Source organism: Periplaneta americana, chromosome 10 (genome assembly GCF_040183065.1).
Source record: "Periplaneta americana isolate PAMFEO1 chromosome 10, P.americana_PAMFEO1_priV1, whole genome shotgun sequence".
NCBI lineage: Eukaryota > Metazoa > Arthropoda > Insecta > Blattodea > Blattidae > Periplaneta > Periplaneta americana.
Window position 1 is genome coordinate 149,047,642 of NC_091126.1, and position 23,705 is coordinate 149,071,346.

At 32.6% G+C, this 23,705-nt stretch overlaps 1 protein-coding gene across 13 annotated transcripts in view; it reads right to left on the reverse strand.

The window, feature by feature from the left end:
• The window catches only part of LOC138708096 (nuclear protein MDM1-like), a 945,585-nt gene that overhangs the window by 77,722 nt on the left and 844,158 nt on the right, over positions 1–23,705 (reverse strand). For 11 of the 13 annotated variants that reach the window (XM_069838271.1, XM_069838273.1, XM_069838272.1 and 8 more), the window contains 2 exons: positions 21,004–21,135; positions 18,641–18,733 (listed from right to left, as the gene is read on the reverse strand). In XM_069838271.1, coding sequence (XP_069694372.1) covers positions 18,641–18,733; positions 21,004–21,135 — 225 coding nt within the window. The remainder of the gene's footprint in view (positions 1–18,640; positions 18,734–21,003; positions 21,136–23,705) is intronic. The other 2 variants (XM_069838275.1, XM_069838269.1) reach the window with 1 other exon arrangement.

Sequence of the window (23,705 nt, forward strand, 5' to 3'; positions counted from 1 at the left end):
TATAAAATAATCTCTATCCTTATTCTTGGTTGTTTTTCTTCTTTTCTTCAGCACTATCACAATCATAATTATTATCATTATCATTATTATTGTTGGTCTTCAATTTCTAGCAAATACTTAGGAACTTTCCTGTAATGTGGAATGTCTGCATATTACTTAATTATTTTATTTTTTCTTTCTTTCTTTATTTTTCTTTTTCATTTTAGTGAAAACATTTATTGAAAAGAGTAAATACATAGAAAGAAAATATCTAAACCACATATTACTCCTTCTGAATCTTCCCAATTTTGACTTTCAGTTCTTGAAATTTTATTATTTTAATGTTCCTTTTATTTTTTTGATTAGCACTGGATATGTTACTCTTTTTGAGCTTGTCCATTATGAATGTCTAGCTTGTAATATGTTGTTCTGTCTCTCATTATATTCTTATCACAAAACAAAATGTCTGTACTGTTTTAAACAGCTGACTGACGACTGCAGTTATAATATGTGTAAACATAGTGATTAATTTAAATGTTTTCGTTAATTACTGATAGAAGATTTTTAAAATTTGGCCACGCTTGTTTATGTAATCAGTGTGGACAAGATTTTGGCATCCAGAGATGATATGATGAATGGTTTCACTTGTAGATGGTATGCTTGATGCAAAAGTTACTTGAATTCCTCGGTCTCTGCTTGTAGTCAACTATTACTGAGCCAGAGGACATACTATTCTTTGTTCACATTTTCGTCTTTAACTGTCCATAAAGTGGTTTAGTATGCCACATTCCATGCCACTAATCAATTTGTACCAAGTCAGGTTCTTCAGGAAATGACATTTTCAGAGCTATGTAAATATATTAAATGGACCACTAGTTTATGTTCCAGTTCTTTGCTGTTAAATTAATTTCGAAAGTTAGTTACTTAGAAATGACAAAAGTTTATGCTTTCTATCAGTCATCATTCACATGAGAATCTCAGTAAATACAGTCAATCCACATAGTCCTCCTGATGTATTCTAAATTTGTCATGAAACTTCTGTTACATATTTTTTTAATTAATGTACGTAGATATGAGTCATTCCAGCTCAGAATTCCAAGAGAACAATATATCTGAGTGCAGAGCTGTCTCACATATTTATCGATATTGTGAGATCTGATGTTGAAAAAAACTGTAAAAAGTCTACATAAAAAAGTTTTCATCTGAGTATAGTTGATTATACGATTTTGTGAGATATGGTAATTATAGGCTTGCTTTGGTCATTTGACCATGTCTACGTCCTAATTCTCAACTTTTATAAATTTTCCTATGGTTGTACGGAAAGAAGAGCATTTTTCCATTTCAAGGTCTATTTTTATGTCTGAAATGTAATGTTTTATGATGGTTAGTATACTGCAAAATTAATCGGGTGAACTGGAGAATATCTTAATATCATCCAGGGTATTAGTTCTCCTATCTGTGTGTCTAGATCTAGTTTCCCGCCGCAATGAATTATATTTAGGATTATTTATAATGGATTTGAAGTCACAGTGGGCTGAATAAGTCATGTCTGATCGAGATATGATTGTTGGCACTGATAGGGCTTGGTCTGGTGTCCAAAAGTTGAATTTTTTTCAGATTTTTTTTATATTATTATTATTATTATTATTATTATTATTATTATTACTACATTTTAACACTACTATAATACCTATACCCGTTAATTAGTACAGTTACCACAGTGTTATCATTAGTTCATAATAAATCCTCCATATGTATATAGAATACCAAAACACAATAAAAATAAAAATACCTTTCTAATATATCAACAGGATATTTAATTATAATATTGAATGTCATCCCAGATTGCACAGATATGAAGAAATGAATTAATTTTTCCATACTTAAATATAAATGTCCTATAAACATTAAATGTCCATTGTTGAGATTCTTCATAATTATCTTGCTAATATTTTTCACCAGGGGAATTCTAATCTAATACAAAAAAAGCTAGGGGAAATGAAAACCACTACGTTCAAGCAATCTCCAATGCAATGTTAGTCCTGAATTTGGCAAATAAAAGTTGTGAGTAGCAAACCTATTACAATCCAGTGATACCTAGAACATCCTACTAAGTAGGAAAGGGAGGGATGCACAACACGGACTTGGTCAGGCCAGACAAGGCTTACGTATTTCCAATGGTCTAGAAGAACTCTTCTGAGAGTTAGCTATACAAGTGCCTAAATACAATTATAAAGAAATATTTATTTTCTGTATACAATATACTTACAGAAACTTTCAAAACTAGGCACTGTATAATACTTTAAGCACACCGTTTATTTGTAGTTGCTTTAAATTACACTTCTTTCTCTGGCCTGTTATACAAGATAAAGGGAAAATAATTATCATGTTGGGCACCCCTGATAGGGAAATTTTTAAACCTCTTAATATGGATGAAAAAGTAGCATGCTATCACAGGTAACTTAACATCCAAAAACCATCAACTGTGTTGAAAGGTTAGAAATTTGCTTATTCCAACCATATCAAACCTGATATTTTTTTTATTCCAAGTTCATAAATTTCATTAGAATTGGATACCATTAGTTTCCGCCCTTCTATGCACTGCAGCTTTGATGACAGGGTTTGAAAGTCTCCATTACATTATAAGCCGAGTTCGACTCCTGCTGGAGTCACTCAAATCAAGCTAAAAACAATTCACTTGCTCCTCTTTAGAGTCTAATAATTATCCCCTTTAATTCAAACTTTAGCAATATACTTGGAACTGTCAGTTATGCTATATTGTTTAGAGCATAGAGACTATTCTGAATTCAAGCGTGTATATACAGGGTGAACCAGAACTCTACCGACAAACTTTCACAGGTTGTTCAGGGATGTTGACCAAGTATGAAACTTATGGGTTCTGGTAACTTATTACTGAGTTGTTGATGTGTTTACTTGTAGAATGTCGTTTGGATGGTGATAAGATGGGTTCTGATAGAAAAAATAAAAAATTAATCAACTAAGTTCTGAAGTAGGTACTGTAATATCATAAACTGTAAAACAAGCAATACAAAAATTACATGAATAATGAAACAAATCTTAGAACAAAACGCATCTTGTTTGTTAAACACTTCACTTTTCAGTACACTGTGTACTCTTCCCTTTGTTTCAAGCACCTGTTCAAAATGTCGACCGCCATGATCTCAACAAACTGTACAGCAACACACCATGTCGCATATGCTCTATCATCCCAGGCGACTGGCGCATCTCTTCAGCGGCTTCAGAATCCTTGCAACCAGATCCATTTCAGTGTCGACTGTGGTCTGTAGAGATCATGGCGATCGACATTTTGAACAGCTGCTTTAAACAAAATGAAGAGTACACAGTGTACTGTACAGTGAAGTATTTAACAAACAAGTATGCGTTTTGTTCTAATGTTTGTTTCATTACTCATGTAATTTTTGTAATGTTCATATTACGGTTTACGATATTACAGTACCTACTTCAGAACTTAGTTGATTACTTTTTCATTTTTCCTTGTAATCTATCAGAACCCATCTTATCACTGTCCAAACGACATGCTACAAGTAATTACATCAACAACACATTACTCAGTAATAAGTCACCGGAAACCATAGGTTCCTTATATCAAAACACTCAGTCAACATCCTTGAACAACCTGTGAAAGTTTGTCGGTAGAGTTATGGTTCACCCTGTATACTAATAATAATGTAATAATTTAATATGTTTATTTTTTTTATTTTCGCATACTATTAAGTGAATATAAAATGCATTTTAGAATTCAGTATTTCATTTATAACTGAAAAGATAATGAAATTTGAAATGTTATGACGAATTGGCTTACTGATTTATATGCTGCAAAAGTTTTAACCTCCACCTTTTTCTTCTTCTCCTTCTGGGAGTTTACTTCTGCCAAAATTTCCATTTTAGAGGGTGAATTTAATATATATGCAAACTACATAAATTGCTCACTGTTCTATCTAAATCCTCAACAATGTTTGCAACAGTTACTGACTCTCATTGTCCTAAAATTACCCTTTGTAGGCTACATGTATAATGTTTGAGCCAAATTAAAGACAGCTTTCTATTATTATGTTACTATGTATATCGACATACAAATAAAATGAGTTTTTTTTTATTTAAGGCAAGATTTTATTTTATGCTAATGTATGTTACTAAAATGGTTATACGAACAAAATATCTCGAAGAATGCTTGATGTACTAACAGAATGTTCACAGTATGAATCACAACTATGTCTGTGAAGACATTACAGAGAATGGAAATCATCTCAAGAATATTATAATATGAAGTCTTTGAAATTACGCTTAAATTTATGATGACTCTCATTCTTCTCACTGAGATATATGTGAAATATACTCGATTCTGTCTCGTTAATCTCCTTCCTCGACTCTGATGTGCGATTTATTTACATTACAACAGTATATTACTTGAATTATTGTGTCTAACAGAACTTTTAGGAAAGAACTTGAAGTAAATATCACCTATGCATCATTTGAGAAACTGAGTTATGATTAATTTATGACTTCAGCAATTTGAATGATAATTTGTTTGGATTCCACTTTCCTCAGGAATTAAACAAACTTGAAAGTCTTACCTTTACTCCAGTAACAATAATTTGCATCTGCGCACTGATGTTTCAATTTCAGGCCAGTTAATGAAAATAATCATTATTTAAGCTATACCGGTATTAGTTTTTTTTTTAAATGATTGTGCTCGATAGAGAAATTAAGGTGAATTTTCACTTGCCAGATAATCACTAATACAAAATATCTACCACACTTTTAGGTGGGTTAGTTGTTGGTAGCAAGCTACTTCGAATTATGTTTTAAAAATATTCTCAAGTAGGTGTTATTTTAATTCTGTGGCCAGGAGGAAAAAGGTCTTAAGTCAATTTTTTGTGAAAATGTGATTTTTATATATTCTGAAAGCGGAAACAATTCTCTACAATCTGGTAAAATGGCTAAAGCCAAATAAGACTCCTGACTGGATTTATAGAGCATTACCAAATGTCCTAAGTACTTTTTGAATCGAGCACACACAGAATAAAGAACTTAAGAATATTTAATACTTTATTCCTTACAAACCACCACATGTTTACTTTCCATGCTTCCCTATTAAAAAGGTCTAACTTGTATTTTAGTCAGTTTATCACATACTGATGTCCTTTCCTTTTAAAACTTTAAGCACCAGGGTAAACAATCCTATAATTGTTTAAGACCCATTTTGCATTCCTAATAATTTACGTTACTCATTTATTTTGACATGAAAAAGGTCTCATGTTTACATAGTCTCTTCTACACAGTTTGGGTTCTACTCTTAAAGGGGCTTAAGTGCGGCTATTTTTGGAAATAATCAAGAAAATTATTAAATAAGCAACATTACCTTTTTTATAAACAAATAATATCCAGGAAAAACCTCTTAATTAAAAAAACTCTATAATTGACACCAATTTCAATCTCTCTACTGCTCTTCTGAAAAGTATACAATTTTTACTTAAGACCTTCTTCCTGCTGGCCACAGAATTTTATTTTGAGAAATTAGTAAAATAATACTTGCTCAACAGACTAAAAATTGTGGACCACTTTAATATTTCGTAATGTACTGATCTACTGATTTAAAGGAGTTGATTGGATGTTAGAATTACACTGACGTAATATATTGGGAAGGTACGATATATTTTCTGTGTTAAACTCAAAACACAGCTTTCTTAATTTGTACAGTAGTTATGTTAATAAATCGTGCAATAATAAACGCCTATCGGTGGTCCACATTCGTTAATGTATTATATCAAAATATTCTCTTGATTGTAAGCATTAGTTCTGAACACCAAATTCATGTGAAGTAAGAGGAAATAATAGTTTATCTACGGGTATAAACAGTTCTAGCTACACTAGATACAAATGATCACAGCATTTTTATATCAGTTAATAGAAAGCTGTCATAGACATTCGAAGTCAAAATGGATATAATACTATAAAGGGAGTAAATTAAGTATATTAATCTTAACTTGACTTGTTTGTATTTGTTAAACTAGGTGCTACATACAGGAGTGATTGTCTATAATTAAAAATTTGATTTGTATGACTAGAGCATTTTTCTCTTAACCTCTATTTAGATAAAATATTTTATTGTATAGTATATTATGCAGCTGATTTGCTAACTGGCAAGACCGTATGAATACCTTCTCTGATATGATTGCGATGAACTAGTGTACTACAACCAAAACCTACACTACTACCTTATTTTTTCACTTGAAATTCATCGAGTTTTGAACCTGGATCACCAGCACAGACAGCCAATACACTAGAACTCTGACTAACAGTTAATGGAGTTCAGAATGCAAGAACACCAACACTCCAGAGTTCCAATAGTTATAAATTTGTATGCCAATAATTACATATTATAATGAACAACCATGTTACCTCCGTGAGAGCAAACAGAAAGAACTCTCAATCGTTGTCTGCTTTCTTCGTCTGCTGTTACAGCAGGAGATTGATCTCTCGGGTGTAACAGAAATATGCAGTTCTAACTTTTACCCTATATAATAGAATAAATATATATAAATTTCAATCATAAGACACATCTATTTGCAAATGTTTATTTGCTATATGAATATGGAATATATTAACGTTTTCGCCTTATTGGGCATCATCAGATATAATAAAATATGTAATCTGAACCTTGATCAAATTGAACAAATAACAAATTAGCAATGTATTATACATGGTGTTGGATCTTCATGAGCTTTATGTGTAAAACTATAAATAAAATTGGAGGATAATTAATTTCAATGTGATGCAAACTTTTAAAATTGAAATTGATTGTGTATACATATAACTCATGTTACAGTATAAATACAAATTAATCAATTAGAATTACACGAATTATCAGTAATGTTAAAAAAAATTATGAATAAAATGAATATATTAGCTTAAAAAAGAATTAATTAAATTTCACATTGTTCGAAGAATGAAATGTGAAATGTCTTAAGGTACTATACAATACTGATGTTGTGTTGTGACTGATGGATCTTATGTAGTATATGTTCGCTTGTGATCTGAATGTTATCTGACATTGATGCAAATAGTGGTTGTTATTGATCATTTACTACATAAGATCCATCAGTCACAACACAACATCAATATTGTATAGTACCTTAAGACATTTCACATTTCATTCTTCGAACAATGTGAATTTTAATTAATTCTTTTTTAAGCTAATATATTCATTTTATTCATAATTTATTTTAACATTACTGATAATTCGTATAATTCTAATTGATTAATTTGTATTTATACTGTAACATGAGTTATATGTATACACAACCAATTTCAATTTTAAAAGTTTGCATCACATTGAAATTAATTATCCTCCAATTTTATTTATAGTTTTATACATAAAGCTCATGAAGATCCAACACCATGTATAATACATTGCTCATTTGTTATTCGTTCAATTTGATCAAGGTTCAGATTACATATTTTATTATATCTGATGATGCCCAATAAGGCGAAAACGTTAATATATTCCATATTCATATAGCAAATAAACATTTGCAAATAGATGTGTCTTATGATTGAAATTTATATATATTTATTCTATTATATTACTAGGCATATCTGAAAATATAAAATGAATTGTAAAATTTTACCCTATAACCTGACTAAAAACAAATCAAACAAACAAACTCCAACATTCTTCCGCAGTTGAGTTACTGAATATCTGCAACCATGACCGTGTTATCAAATGTTTTGAACCCCAAGCCATAATATTCTTGCAACATCGTAAACTTTGTGCTGAGAGGCTGAGACGAGACCTGAATAACTATGGGAAATCCCCAAAAAGAAGGAAAACACAAGTCCTTGGAGATTCCCTGTGAAATGAAATGTACCTTTATAGTATGCCATGGGTGGTCCACAGAACACAGAAGGAATATGCAGTATAAATGTAACATTCACTTCAAGATGGGCATAAAGACATTTACATAGCAATTGTTGTCAGGCTCATCCAACTGGTGACCTATGATTAATACTACACAACAGACAACATCTGGTGAACATCTCACAGCTGCAAAGCACATTCTGGAAACTAAGAACTGTCACAAGGAAACCACATCAAGAGTCTAAATCACTGCTTCCCAAACATTATAAATGAGCACGATAATGTTTCAAACACGTCAATAACCTCTGATAAAAGAAAAGTCTTCCATTATTGTAAGCCGGTCAAGGCCAGACATCCTAATTGCCTATCACATGTGAACATTTTTTAAGTAAATGCCTGTTGTTTGGGATGCACTGTTCTAAGAAACTCAAGTTTGACAACTCAGAATGTAAAATAATAATAATAATAATAATAATAATAATAATAATAATAATAATAATAATAATAATAATTTTTATCATGTTGAAGACTTGGACAAAAAGGATAAACATTTAAACACATTCAAGTAAAAGATGAAGTCTCTGATCAAGTAAAAGATGGAGTCGCTGACTAACAGATTAAGACCTGTAACTTTAGAGCATAATTTCCACCCTCTACATCATCATCATCGTCACTAATACTTTGCTACTCTCATCATAATCATCATCATCACCAATATATTAATGAAGGTTAGTAATTCAAGTTCCATTTTTAATAAAAACATAATAGAAGGAGTAACATACAGTAAAATGTTAAGATGAAACATCATGCATACAGTTATCGTTGCCAGCTGGACTCAACTAGCATTCATCCCCTCATAAGCCACTCTTGTGAACCTGGTCCACTTTAGAATGATACTAAGCTTTCAAAAGGACACATTCAAATATTACGAACAAGTAATAATAATAATAACCTGAATATGCACGTACATACATTGTCCTACAAATGTTACATACACAAAATTCGAGTACAAGTTCCTTCCAAAATCGTACCACACTAAGTACAACTAAGATTTCACCACATTCGAAATGGTGTACAAGCAATGTTAGAAATGTTTTCATTCGTTTCCCTATCAAATCATAGACATAATTCCTCACTTTAAACGTAATTTCAGCAATAACAGGATTATTTAAATTCTTTTCACATTCATATTGAAATCATAATTAGCTAATATTATATAAACAAGTTCTGCTTGTCTTTCACTAAACTGAAACCATCTGTAGTTTCTGTATGGTAATGATTTATTAACTGCCGAAATATAGGCTATTAATATACACCATAATTTTATTACAAACTTCAACAGTTCAATAGAAGAATGACCGTTTTGAGAATGCTCCAATATTGAGTTATTTCTAAATATAATAACTTATAATTTAATTATAAACCATACATAAATGATGAGATTTGGTTATTAATGTAAAAATGGACAAACAAGACATATCCCCTATCATCTCAACGTCACATTGTAATGCTGCCAATGTAATCCATGTACTCTTAGAATCTAAGATTAACCGACAATGCATGTATAATTAATATCTTCAGGAAATCTATCTCGTTTATGGTTTATATTACTTTGAATATTATCAAGCAAATCTTTAGATATTAGAATAGGTTTACATTTGGAACATCGTTTATATTTATTATTCATGTTATCTTCCCACTACATTTTGTAGTAAATAAGGTATATATGTGCAAATTAACTTAACATATAGTATATTTGCAATCATTTTATTTTTGCGGTATAAGTACAGAGTGTTCAAGCCAAGATGTCCCCCACTATCATGAAAGCTGGTTGACAGGCGGGAATGATGTGGGTCCCAGTGTTAAGCTGCCCGCTAGTACAGTAGATTCAAGTCAGTATTCAGTGCACCTCTGTTGTGTGCATTTGTGTTGTGATTACAGTATAGAACAGTGGTTGCCAAACACTACGACAATGTGACGTAATAGAAATGCAACTCGCACACTACTATCGCAGGGAGAGGGGTGGAGTGGGTATCTCCTCAGGTAATGCAGTGAATAACAGTGCAGAGACGGACTGTGACCAAAAAACGAAAGCAATATAATATTCTTCTACTTATTAACTATACACACTTTTTTCCATGTTAATTTTTTATCCTCCTATTAATTATTTTTGTATCATTAATAAAATAACATAAATTTATTTTCTTATTTAACATAGAAAGAGCGTGTACTTTACATCAGCAGTAATTTGAAATTATAAAAACGTACCAGGCTGGTCACGAATTTGTAAATTACACTACATACTTAAAAAAAAACGTTGAAGTATTTTACTCCGATTAAGACATAGAAGCCGATATTTTTTATTGTTTATTTATTAATTAAATATTCAAATTACACTCATACTTAGAAAAAAAAACGTGGAAGTATTTTACACTGATTAAAACATAGAAGCCAATACTTTTTATTGTTTATTAATTAATGAAATATACAAATTACACTACATATGTCGAAAAAAACGAAGTATTTTACCCTGATTAAGACATATAAGCCGTTACTTTTTATTGTTCTTTTGTTATTCAAGTTACAGGTAAGGGCGAGGTAGTCTTCATAACAAGAAAAATAATGACAACGTACATTGTTCTTTTATACTTCATTTAAAATTTTACAACAAATTAAGTATCTCATATTTTTGCCCTCTGCAAAAAATAAATACTTTTCCTTCCTTGCTCCTTAAAATTAAGTTTTTACTTACTATCTGTTTTCGAAAAGATATCGAAACATATTATCCTACACACTTGTAACATTACATGCGTACGTCCGCTGCTGATAAATGTCTTTACTTATATCGAAGTGATGGCTGTAAACAGAGGGTGGGGATATGATGTCATGGTTACGCTTGGGTGGAGACAGGGGCATGTGTCGCGACACAGCTTTTGGCGATCACTGGTATAGAACATCGCATTTTCGTGAAATATATGTGGAGAGCATATTGCCGTAAATTCAGACGTCGTTTCCTGATGGTCCTGTGCCAAATAATAAAAAAAAAAAAAACATTATACTGACTCATAAAGAAATTTAACGAGACAGGCTTCATTCAAAATAAGGAGTGCCGAGTGAATATATGGGGCTTAATTGAGGAAACATTAGATTAAATAGGTTTTCGATTAGAAAGAAGCCCTCAGAAATCTTTTCGATGATTAACCCAGGAAGTAGGGATGTCAAAAACCTCAGTTCAATATGCCACTAAATTGTTTTAGTTAAAACCATACAAAACTCATGTAGTACATCACATGAGTGAAAGTGAACTACGGACAGTATCCAGGAATGTGGTGAAGCGATGTCAAGCATGCCTGAATGCCGAAGGTCACCATTTCCAGCAATTACCACAATAAGGTAAACCTTTTATTTCAATATTATGAGTTTTATGCCGAAAATTACGGTCAATGTTCGGTGGGAGACAGGCGACCCTTATAGCATGTGGAGGTCGCACAGCCATCAGTAGTGAGTGGACGTCTTGGCTTGAACGCTCTGTATATAGGCACAAATATATTTCTCCATGCTTTAATTTTCCTGTGTACTATTTTCTAAAACTTTTTTCTAAAGTTTAAATAAGGTTAAAATAAATTCATTTTTACTCTTTAAATATATAAGCTATACCGTATTTACTCGCGTAATTCACGCCATCGCATATTTCACGCACCCAAATTATTTACTATATAATTTAATAAATTAATTTCCTCGTATATTTCACGCATTTAATATTCGTGAAATACTGTAACAAGTACATGCTGAAACTTGAAGTAATGAGGTGTGTTATGTTGAGGAGCCCTGAATGTACGGTATCTTAAATGCCGTAACAAGAGAGTGCATAGCGGTATTTGGGACCGGACAGCTACCTGTTACAGGCACACCTTCTCGTCTATGAAAGTCCTTTAAAAATACCAGTATAGGCTATTGACCTCCCCCTACCATTTGAATGGTGGTGGTTTGAAAGCTTTGTGTTGGATCCAACGAGTTAGTATCTAGCTCGTTGGTTGGATCGCATCAGTTGAGTTTGAGACTCGAAAAGGGAAACCTGTCAAAAGCCGTCTGTTAAAACTTTTAACAATGAATGGTAAATCCCGATATTCGAGTCATACTGCGTCCTTCAAATTAAAAGTTATTGCGTATGCAGAAACACATGGCAACAGAGCAGCTGGACGTGAATTCACAGTTCCAGAATTTAATATTCGCTACTGGAGGAAACAAAAACAAGCTCTTCAAGAAACAAATGCATCATGGAAAGCATTTCGTGGGCCAAAAAGTGGAAAATTCCCTGATCTTGAAGACAAGTTACTAGGATATGTAAGAGAACTGCGTAGTTTTGTCATTTTTACCCTTAAAAATACCAGCTTGTGAAATTCCTCGCTTAATTCACGCACCCTTAATTTATAGATCGAAATTGCGGGAAAAAAGTGCGTGAAATATTCGAGTAAATACGGTACTAAATAGTGTTACTGGTAAATTGCATTTTGCATGACCTAAATAATCTAGTTAAAATATGATCTAGGCACAATACGACTTTTTTATACATACAGCATGAAAATTTATGTACATTTACAATTATTCTATCCATATTTTACTGTATTTTACTAAATAAATAATTTATTTTGTGAGTTTCATTTCAAGAATACTTCATATTAAAATTTACATGACTGAAGCATTGTTAAAATTATAATTACATTAAATAGAATGTGGGCTTTAGACATCGTATAATTCATAAACGTAATTTATTTTACATATACCGTACTATTAAAAAGAAAAGGGATATACATTCAGCAATATACTCCTGCTTTTTAATTCCAATCAATCTTGTGTCATGTACTACATTTAATTCACAATGCACGTTATATTTATTTAATATATACCGACACGTCTATTGTATATTTGGTAGTGGAGGTCAAGTGCAAGGAGGTTAATTAAGTACCGTATTTTACTCTAGTATCAATTTTAAGGTAGACCAGTTACGTGAGTAATGGCTCGGGATTTCACTATGTTCTTCTCTTCAAGTGTCACACACATAGCCCACTTTGTAGTTTGCAAGTCCCTAACGAATATACCAACAAACATTTCTTGCGAATGAAATTAAGTTACACATGTTCCACAAAATATTTACGATGTTTCTACCCACAATAAGTCAAATGACAAATAAAGGCTATGCGAGACACTTGTCCCAAAGGTCATGCAGTCTACCATGCAATTATTATCAACTGTCAATACTGTCTTAAAAATAACAAACAACTGTATAAAAATTATGTCATAATGAAAGTATAAATATTTTTATTAATTTTGTTTCAAGGCTATATAAGCAATAAGCTTTCCAATTCTACCTAGCAAATAAGTTAATAGAAATTAGTGTTATGTGCAATTTTTTTTTTTTCCATTTTCATATATGAACCAAATATGTGAAGCATAACTAGATTTTATTCTGTGACATTCTATTGTTTTCACAATTGACTATAAAGCCACTAACAAGGTGCATAATGGATGGTGTTCATGAGGGATTTTTAGGAAGGCAAGTACATCCATGATATGTAAACACAGAACATGCCAGTTGGTAAACGTGAGCATTAATTCATTATCATAACCATCATAATCATCATTATTTCATCATCCTCTGCTGCTGGGCTGGTACAGAACAATTTTGAATTTCCTCCCCCATTTTATTTTGCTCTGAATGGCAAATTTTACCAAGAGAGATCTACACATATTACAACTACCTATATTGCACATTATCTATCGTTGCATTATCTGCAATCAATAAAATTTGTTATAATTTCGAGTTTAAAAGCACTGGCATTTCAAACATTTTAAAGACAACTTACTAATATTTAAGAAACAACATGAAGGCGATTTAAACATTTTTTTTAAATCTATTAAACTATGAATGATTTTACAAATAAATAACTGACTTTTAATATGTTCGCTAATAGCAAGTTGTTGAAACTAAATTTAAAATATTTGTCAGTAATAATAGAAATTTGTTTTCATTTTATTATAATTCAATATGAAAGCATGAAAACATGATCATTCACTTTTGTGTAATTTGTAAATATGATTATAACAAACGAAATTCTAATATTTTATAAGAGTATGATGCAGTACCAGATAATTTATTATTCTTATGACACACTTCATTTTACTGTGCTTATTCAGGACATAGCAGATAATAATTTATTTAGTATATCTGTTGCAATATGTGCAGTTTTCTGATTCAGTAAAGTTTGCAATTCAGTTTACAAATCACATGGCAATTAAAATTCAGTTTTGGTCTCTCAGCATTTTCCTCCCAAGACTATGAAACTTTACAATAAAATTCTAAACAGAAATAAGACCACTGACATTTTACTACGCAAGTCTCAGGTTATTATACAATTTCTGTAAACTGAAATTTAAGAATACATTTCGGTGCTGGAACCAGTTCTTGAGGAAAGCTAGTCTTACCATTTGTACCTTCTATTATTCAAGATATTTTCAACGACAAAAATAAATCAGACATAAATATATAGATTAATTCTAGCAAGTTAATATGCAGGCCAATCCACTAGCTATAAAGGTGAATTCATTTATCACCACTCCTTTAACAATGTAGCCTCGGAAATCTAATCTGCAGAAGTCACAAGAATTTTAGGTATGAAGTGAAAGTATAATGGAAAATATATACGATATGTAACAAAACAAAATTGGGAAGGAGAAGGAGAAAGATTCTATTTTACTTGGGAATTTAAATGAATTTAATGTCACATAAACTATTCACACATTGAGTTTATCATAAGTGCACTGCATAAAAGGTAATTGCTAAATTATTAAAGAGTATAAGTTACGTCGTAAAGCCTTAATTCTACTCTTCTAAATATCCCAGAAAATACATAAGTTAGAGTAATAAATTCATTAAAAAGCTTTTTATACTTAAGATAAGAGTACATTATGATACACATTTTTTAAGAATCTTACAAAAATTACGGGATAGCAGCATGGATACAATGAAGCGACTTTCTCTCATTTGCTGTGCGTAATAACCATCCAAATCTCATCCAATTTGTTTCAGTAGCCTAAGTTTGGTCATTCTCAAAACATGATTTTCTCCAATTAGAACAGTATTATTTATATTGATAAAGCCAAGTTTATTGTCATTCGAGTTATTAATCGGACATAAATTAAGATAAAACAATCGGAGGAAAATCTACAGGGTGAGACATGATAGGCTAGCTTCATGGGAGTGGTGATAACGTCCATGAGGAGGCAGGGACATCGAGGTTCACGTCGCACTACAGTTCCATTTTTGGTCTCATTATCTTATATGAAGCAGATTTCGCCCTCCTGTTCGGTCACTCATTTTATTAATGTATTTGTCTCACAGAAACCAAACAACACCTATGTTATCAGACCTTCAAGGGTTTTTTTTTTTTACTCTACTTGAAATCCACCACAAGGCGCATTTATTAGTTGTAATCATGACCATTCAATTAAAAAATAAGATACAACATTATCACATCTGATCCTGCATAATCTAAAATTTAAATTAACATGGTTCAGTAATATTTCTATTTTTACGATCCTATCCTTTAAGTTCTTACACAAAAAGTTTCTTGTGATTCAAAGCATTACGACTTAATAACTGATGCTACTTTTCTCTTTGAAGCAATATTAACTATAAATGAAAAATGCGTGGAAAAATTTTCACACACAGATTTTTCGCTTAGTGTAAATGACATTAGGGTAATTATAAATGTTTGTATAGTTACATTTATTTAGATCCTGTTTATGTGACAGTAAGCTTTGGTTGCATTTGAAAAGATCCAATTCTCAAATATGCCTAACATCATCGGTACCTTCACAGTTTCCTACAGCCTCAGAAATAATTCATCTAAGCTACGTAACAGTTATAATTGAAATTCCAAAGTCAGGTTATGTAACACCTGGAAACATGGCAATATTTTAGTTAAATTCACCTGCAATAAATAGCAGTAATTATATCACCAAACAGGAGGGACCTCTCATTATTATTAAAACAGATTAACCCAAAATCAATGCCTGCCCAAATTTCTGTAATTTATCAGATTATGATGCTGTGAATCTTTACTATGTTACATGCTATTTTGCATCCAGCTGAGAGACACGATTCTAGTTTCAGAAGAAACTGCAACAATTTTAAATATAACCATCAGTTTTCACTCACACTCGAGTTCATTTGAACCACTCTCCAGTAAATTCAACCCAATTATGGTTCCTACATACTGTATTCTTAAACTCAGAATATGTCTGTACCAACAAAGCACTGAAGGATTTAACTAAGCGAAAGCTGAGCACTTGCATTCTGAATGACTAGCCCAGCTTGACCAACGAATTCACTTTTAGCCTCAAAGACAAACCAGTCAAAATACTGAATGAGACAGATTCATGAAAGAGTTAAACATATCATTATTAGTACTTCCCATTTCGCTTCTATCTACGAGCACTCTTTCCAGACATTGAATACAATAGCAGACATGGAATTTTATTTTGTTATGGGCTCAAATATAAGCATTTTTATCAAGGTATAGGCGAATCATTTTAGACAAGTCTATCAACAATGTAAATAAAAAATATAAATAATTCGCATTGAAAAGCGTTTACAATGAAAAATGCATGAGAAGTTTTTGCCAATGCAGGCTAATCATATAAACATTCTTCCATAAGCAATGTTTACAAGAATCTAGAATTCTCCTGTAGAAAAATTTGTTTTACTTTCGTTCATTTCAATTTATAGAACTGCTAAAAATTAGTAAGTAGCATAATTTCTAATTTTAGTTAATTTAATACAGAATTTAGTGGGAGAGGGGTTAAATTACTTACTGAACATAGAAAAGTTGATTTGTCTTACATAAGAAGAAATAAAACATGATTTAAGAGTAGAGAAATGACATAATTCAATGAGCTCAACTAAAATGCTTATATCAAGATACAGAAAGAGGGAGAACATTTTAAAAATAATCTCCCTCACATTTCACTTTAAAATGTTGGATTCCCCTTTTTTATAAGCACTCTTTAAATAAAGGAAAGCGATATTTTAAAGTGGAGATAATTAATTAAATATTCTCAAAATTATGCATATTAGGTCATGCCAAGCTGTTATAAAAACCGATTACTTTGAAATACAAATTAAATTCATTTACTGCATATTTTACATTATACCAGCTGCAGGTTGTATGTTCTTTGACTCCTGAAGTTCCAGAGGGGATTAAACAAATAATTTATGCGTGTTTATACTTTTCTCTGGGTTGTGCGTTTAATTCCATTCATTTTTTAAGGTACAATTTATATTGAGTGGTTTGACTGGTATGCTGCATTTTTACTGCATTAATGCATACAATTTTCTATGACCTATAAAGTCAAGTTTATTTTTTAACAGTCACATATCCTTTTTATTCATTTCGGATGTAATAGTTAAAGAAAGTGTTATACATGTAATAGCATATCTTGGTGCTACACTCAGAACTTCCACTCTATTGACTACACATCCAGTGGAACGTATTTCACCTTAAGAATCCCTGCTAATGTTGTCCTTGATATATGGCACCTCCAAGAATTTCCACAGGTAACATGGATGATAATGAATTTATGGAAAACAGTGAAAAAATGTTAGGGAAAAGAGAAATCCTATCCAATAGATATATGTCAGTTGGCTTTCTATAATTCTAGGATTAAGTATGAATTCGAAATCATTAAGAATCCAACTTAATGTAAATTCTTTCCACGATACTTCCACCCAGTCTTACTTAACTTGTTGAAGATTTTTAATTCTTGTCACTATGCTAACTACATGACTATATCTTCATTTTAGTGTAACATCACAAGTTTTGAAAATGAATGTAGTCAATCAAATGCTCAAATTTTCACCTTCTTGTGATGCAACCTGTTTTTAACAAACGAAGCTCTGGAGACCAAGTCACAGGAGTATAACTGTTCCATCAAGAATGGAGAAGATACCATTTCTGCATGCTGACCTACCATGGCATACATAAGAGTCCCTAAGCAGTGAAAAGGGGATATGGTTGGTGGAGTTATCTGACGAACTTCCCAGCCAGGTCATATAGACCCGCTAACCAACAGCAGGTGTAGTCCTCCAAATAGTTTGGGGGTTGCATGTAGGTAATATAAACACCATTACATAAATATATGGTGCCTATATTAAAATCATTATACATTTTGCTATATCACTCTCCTATATTTGCGGGCAAGAGAGTTGAAGCCTCCACTGCCAAGAAATCGGCATTGGTTAAGAACGACAACATATTTTCTGTCAGATATCACGCCCCCTAAATGACTTAACAAGGCGATTTAAATTGCTGACAAACCGGACTATGAATTGCTATATAAAAATAAATCTTTAAAGTGTCACAGATTTTTCTGAGTGAAAGAAGAAATGTTTAACATGTATTGATGACTTAACGATTTGCATTGAATAGAATTAATGCGAAATTTGTATTTCATTACTGCAATCATGAATTTTTATTAAACAGTGTTTTAGATAATGTTTCCTTTGTATTTGTAAATGTGAATGTGGGCCATTCGACAGTAAATCTAATGTAAGATCTACAGTTCCACTCTGCTCACATTCTGATGTCAATTGCCACTGTTTTATGTCTGGTTCAGAAATTGTTTGGTTTACTTGAGGCTCAAAGTGAATCGAGAGAAAAGAGAGAAGCAGGCAGGCGATTGATTGTGGATGTGACGTACGTGCTCCGGAGAGGGGTCGGGGTTTGGACCGGGCGTTCGCTCGTTGCCGGTTCGGAGCTGGGAGTGGAGGCTTCCCGCTAGCCGGGCCGCAAGCTGAAAAGATCACATGACAGATTCTCTGCCTAGCAAGTCACAACGTGTCCACTTCACAAGACTTCCTACTTCTGTGATGATTATTAATGTTTGTAAGGGTACTCACGTAGATATGAGATTATCAAGTGTTTCTTACAATTACTGAATTTAGACTAAGAAAACAAAGTATTCATAAGGCAACTGTTATAAATCTTTACTATAAATGCATCTAACAACAATTTTTCCCATTAATAAATTACGTATAACATACATTAAATACTGATTTTCAAGACAAACATAAACTGTACAATTTTTTTTAGACTTTTGTTTTAGTGAAGGAAACATTTTCTACCAATGCATCACAGAATTTGAGTAACTGAATGATTCATGCAACATAAAACAAACTGTTACTAAAAGGATGAAACTTAAAATGTTTTAATTTCTTTTTTCAAATTCAAATACTAGGTTAATATCGACAGAAATAAACATTTTCTTTATAGAGCTACCAGGAGGAAATTATTTCAAGGGTAAGTAGTCAGAAGCCAAGTATTTCATTCACAGTAAATGCAAGTTCTCTGGATGTCGATTTAATATGCACATTAATTACTGGCCAGTTTTCTTTTAACTGGAATATCATTCACTTGCAAACCTCTGCATCATGCTGATACCGAAGAAAGTGACAAGAATTTTAAGTTATAGGTACCGTACTTTACAAGATATTCCAAAATACAAATCTAATTTACTAATCAATCAACATAATTTTAATATCTGTGTTATGTCAGAGCATCACCCAATTTCCAATTAGTGCAAGGTCACAACATAAGAGCCTGTCTCAACACGATACCATAAGTATCTATCACAACATTACTAAAATCCAACACTACCAATTACTGTGTAATGGAAATTACGATTACTAAAATTATACACTGTAAAGTAATCAAAATAAACGTAAACATAACAAAGTAATCTACCGAGATTACAAACTTAAAGTCAGGCTGTATAAATTGTTACACTAACGCTGTATAATGTTTGTCTTCCTGCAGTCCTTCACCTCAATACTTCGCCTTCTGTAAAACAACTCAGCACTGTGAGAAGTATGGCAAAAATATATAGGCCTGTTTATTTTATTTCACTTATTATAATTACCTAAAAATGAAACAAAGTTTTAAAGTAACTGTTTCTGTAATCTGTTTCCTTAATGTTGTCTGATTTATAGGATTATTTTTCTACAATTGAAGCAGAAAGATACAAAATCGCCAATGAAAGAAGCAAGGAAGCTATGGGACTTTGCATTATGCTATCACGTAACATTGTGGGACAATATGTAAGAATCCCGCCCGTTTAAAAAATTACATACCTACAAACAAAACAGGACGTAGGCTTATGTTTTAAATATGAAAATCGGGGTCCCCTCAAAGAAAGAAACCCTGTCATCAGACATTACCACTACCACTAAGACCATAGAATAAAGATTTAAGAACTCGTAATGCTTCTTATCTCACCAAACATGCATGAGAAGTCTCGTATTGATAACAAGAGACAAATCATTTAACACTTCATTATTGATGATCTTCACGAAAACTTAAGTATGACAAGACCAAATTGCACATTAGACTTTTCAATGTAATACTCTTAATGAAGATGAGGAACTTGGTGGTGAGAATGATGATTATGATTCTTTCAGCAAATAGACATTTTATGTTATGAAGACGAGATGGAAGATATATTATCAATCCGTAATTATTAAAAAGAACTGAGTTCAAAACATTGTACATTTTTATATTTAAACAGGGAAAGGACAGGGCAAGGAGGTAGTGGTGAAATGGGCTGCAGCATGTACAACAGAGACAGGCTAATCAATTGTAATGTGACTTAATATAGTTTCTGTATAAATTATTTTTTAGAACGGAATTGTTCAAAGAAGTAATACAATAATCTTTCATTAAGTAACTGAAGTGTAAATAATTAATTGTGTCTAGTAAGTTTTATCTAAAAATATTCTTTAAGTTAATTGGGTTAAGGAATTACTTTGAAAAAAAAAACATTAAAATGCAGTAATTTAAATAGTAAATTAAGGATGATTTATGAGCTAAAAGTGTATTTTATGGCAAATGAAATACCAAGATAATATAAAATCAGTAAGAGGATACATTTCACTAAAGTCGAGCAGGGAACAACGAAAATTATATTTTGAACCTTTGCTTAATTTTGTATACTCAGTTGTCAATCTTGTACCTCGAAACTCTCAACAAATTCAAGACCCATTCTTTTCAATTAACCTAACTACTTACTGGGTCGAGGGCGGCGTTCAGTCTGCACAGGTCCATTCACCTTACTCGGTTGAGTAGTTGTTGCTAGCGGAGTTCTAGGCTGACGCTTTGGAGAACGGTTATCACCAGCAAGCCCCACTGACTGTGATCGGGCTGAAACATTGTCATAATCCACAAGCATTCACAGAAATTTGATATAAAATTATGTAATTCATCAACATTTCGATGTAATACATTAACACGTTTGAAGTTACATAATGTAGACAACAGTTTTTTCATTTATAGATACATTCATGAAAACATCTCCTGCAGGTTTTAAAATGATTAAAATTTAAGTAAATGATAAATATACATCTTCATTACACACTTTCAACATTTGTATCACCAATGATTTGTTGAAATTTGTTAAACAAACAACTCCTTAACTTTCCTGTGGTAATACAAAACTTTTGCCTTAATTAATGAGTAGTTTCTGCTTGCTTCAGCCATTTTCAGACATCTAATGAGGTCTTGCGTTTATTTCCGGTTTCTTTTTGCTGTTGTCTTGATGGGGGTGTGTTTATGATTAGTAGTGTTGTGTCAAAAAGGATGTGCATTCTGAAATTTAGTTGAGTATGTGTTGTGCACGTGTTTTTGTATGTATTTATATTTTGTATTTTTTTAGTGGTTTATTTAACGACGCTATATCAACTACGAGGTTATTTAGCGTCAATTAGATTGGTGATAGCGAGATGGTATTTGGCGAGAGGAGACCGAGGATTCGCCACAAATTACCTGGTATTCACCTTACAGTTGGGGAAAATCTCGGGAAAAACCCAACCAGGTAATCAGCTCAAGCGGGGATCGAACCTGAGCCCGAGTGCAACTTCAGACTAACAGGCAAGCGCCTTAACCAACTGAGCTACACTGGTGGCTATACAGAGTGTCCCATTTATCTTGTGCACCTATTATAACTTTTTTGTTTGGATAGGTATTGGAATTTTTGTGTTTGAGAGTTACATTAGAACGAGGAGCTAACATGAGTGTAGAGATTTGATGCATGTAACTACATTATGGTACAAGATACACGTAACGTCATCAATTTTTCAAAGAGCACTACATACTTTAATCATGTTACATTGATTACACACATTAAGATGAGTTCAAAAATGTATCAAAATCGCACCTTCCCAATCAATAACAACAAAAAAATCCAAAATGAATGCTATCAGAATGTGTCGTTTGTTGTGGTGCTCCATTCATCTTGTGCATTAACTTACACAAAACGAAAACAACTGACGTCTGTACACGTCGTGTGTTGTGTGTTTGCTGTCTAACATGTAAACAAACCACAACAACTGTCGACGCCACAATCCACGTACAGTGGCCTGCACGTTCTCCGGACCTGTCGCCACTCGATTTCTTCTTGTGAGGAACTGTAAAGGACAGTGTGTACCAGAACATTCTGACAACACCAGACCACATGCAGCAATGTATTCGACAGTCTTGTGTGTTCATGCAGCCAGCAACATGCCGGGCAGTCATATGGTCTTTCGGGGAACATCTTCGAATGTGCATAAATGTGAATGGTCACCATTGGAACATCTTCTGTGACTCTCAAAGCATAACATTTTCACATTGGAAGTACGTTTTTGTTTCGTTTTGTTATTGATTAGGAAGGTGACGTTGTGATACATTTTTGAACTCGTCTTAATATGTGTAATCAATGTAACATGATTAAAGTATGTAGTGCTATTTGAAAAATTGATGACGTCACGTGTATCTTGTACCATAATGTAGTTACACGCACCAAATCTCCACACTCATGTTAGCCCCTCATTCTAACATAACGCTCAAAAACAAAAATTCCAATACCTATCCAAACAAAAAAGTTATAATAGGTGCACAAGATAAATGGGACACCCTGTATATATTTCGTATTGGTGGCCGAGTAATTCAGTTCATAGAGTAGTTGGCTATGGACTGGAAGGTCCAGGATTCGATCCCAGATGGTGACAGGATTTTCTTGTTGCCAAACTTCCAGAATGGCTCTAAGGTACACTCAGCCTCCTATCAAATTGAGTACCAGGTCTTTCCTAGACGGTAAAAGGTGGTCAGAGTGTGGTGCCAACCACACCACCTCATTTTAGTGCTGAGGTGAAGAAAGCATGGGGGCTCAACCTCCGTGTCCCCCAAGTTTCTTCACAGCATGTGAAGGAGCTATCTTTACCTTACCTATATTTCTTATTGTTCTAGCGTGTTTAATTTCTGACTTTACTGTTCAATGTGTAGAATTTCCATGTCTGTTTCTATATTACTGTAGTTGTGGTTGGTGTTGGTGATGTGTTCTGCGTAGGTGAAAGTTTCTTGTGATTTGATTATTGCTGTGATGTGTTCCTTGTATGTGTTTGGAAAGATCTTTCAGTTTGCCTGATGTAGTCATTACAACTGTTGCATGTTAATTTGGAAATTTCTGTAAGGTTATGTTTGTCTTGTTTTTGTAGTATGTTTTGTATTCTGTATGTAATGTTGTATTTTAATTTCCTGAAAGATGCAACCACAACTACAGCAATACAGAAACAGACATGGGAATTCTAGATAGTGAACAGAAAAATCAGAAACTGAACACGCTAGAAAAATACGAAATATGCAGACATAGAAAGACACATGCACAATACATCTCAACACTAAACACAATTTCAGAATGCACACCCTTCTCGACACAACACTACTGATCATGAATA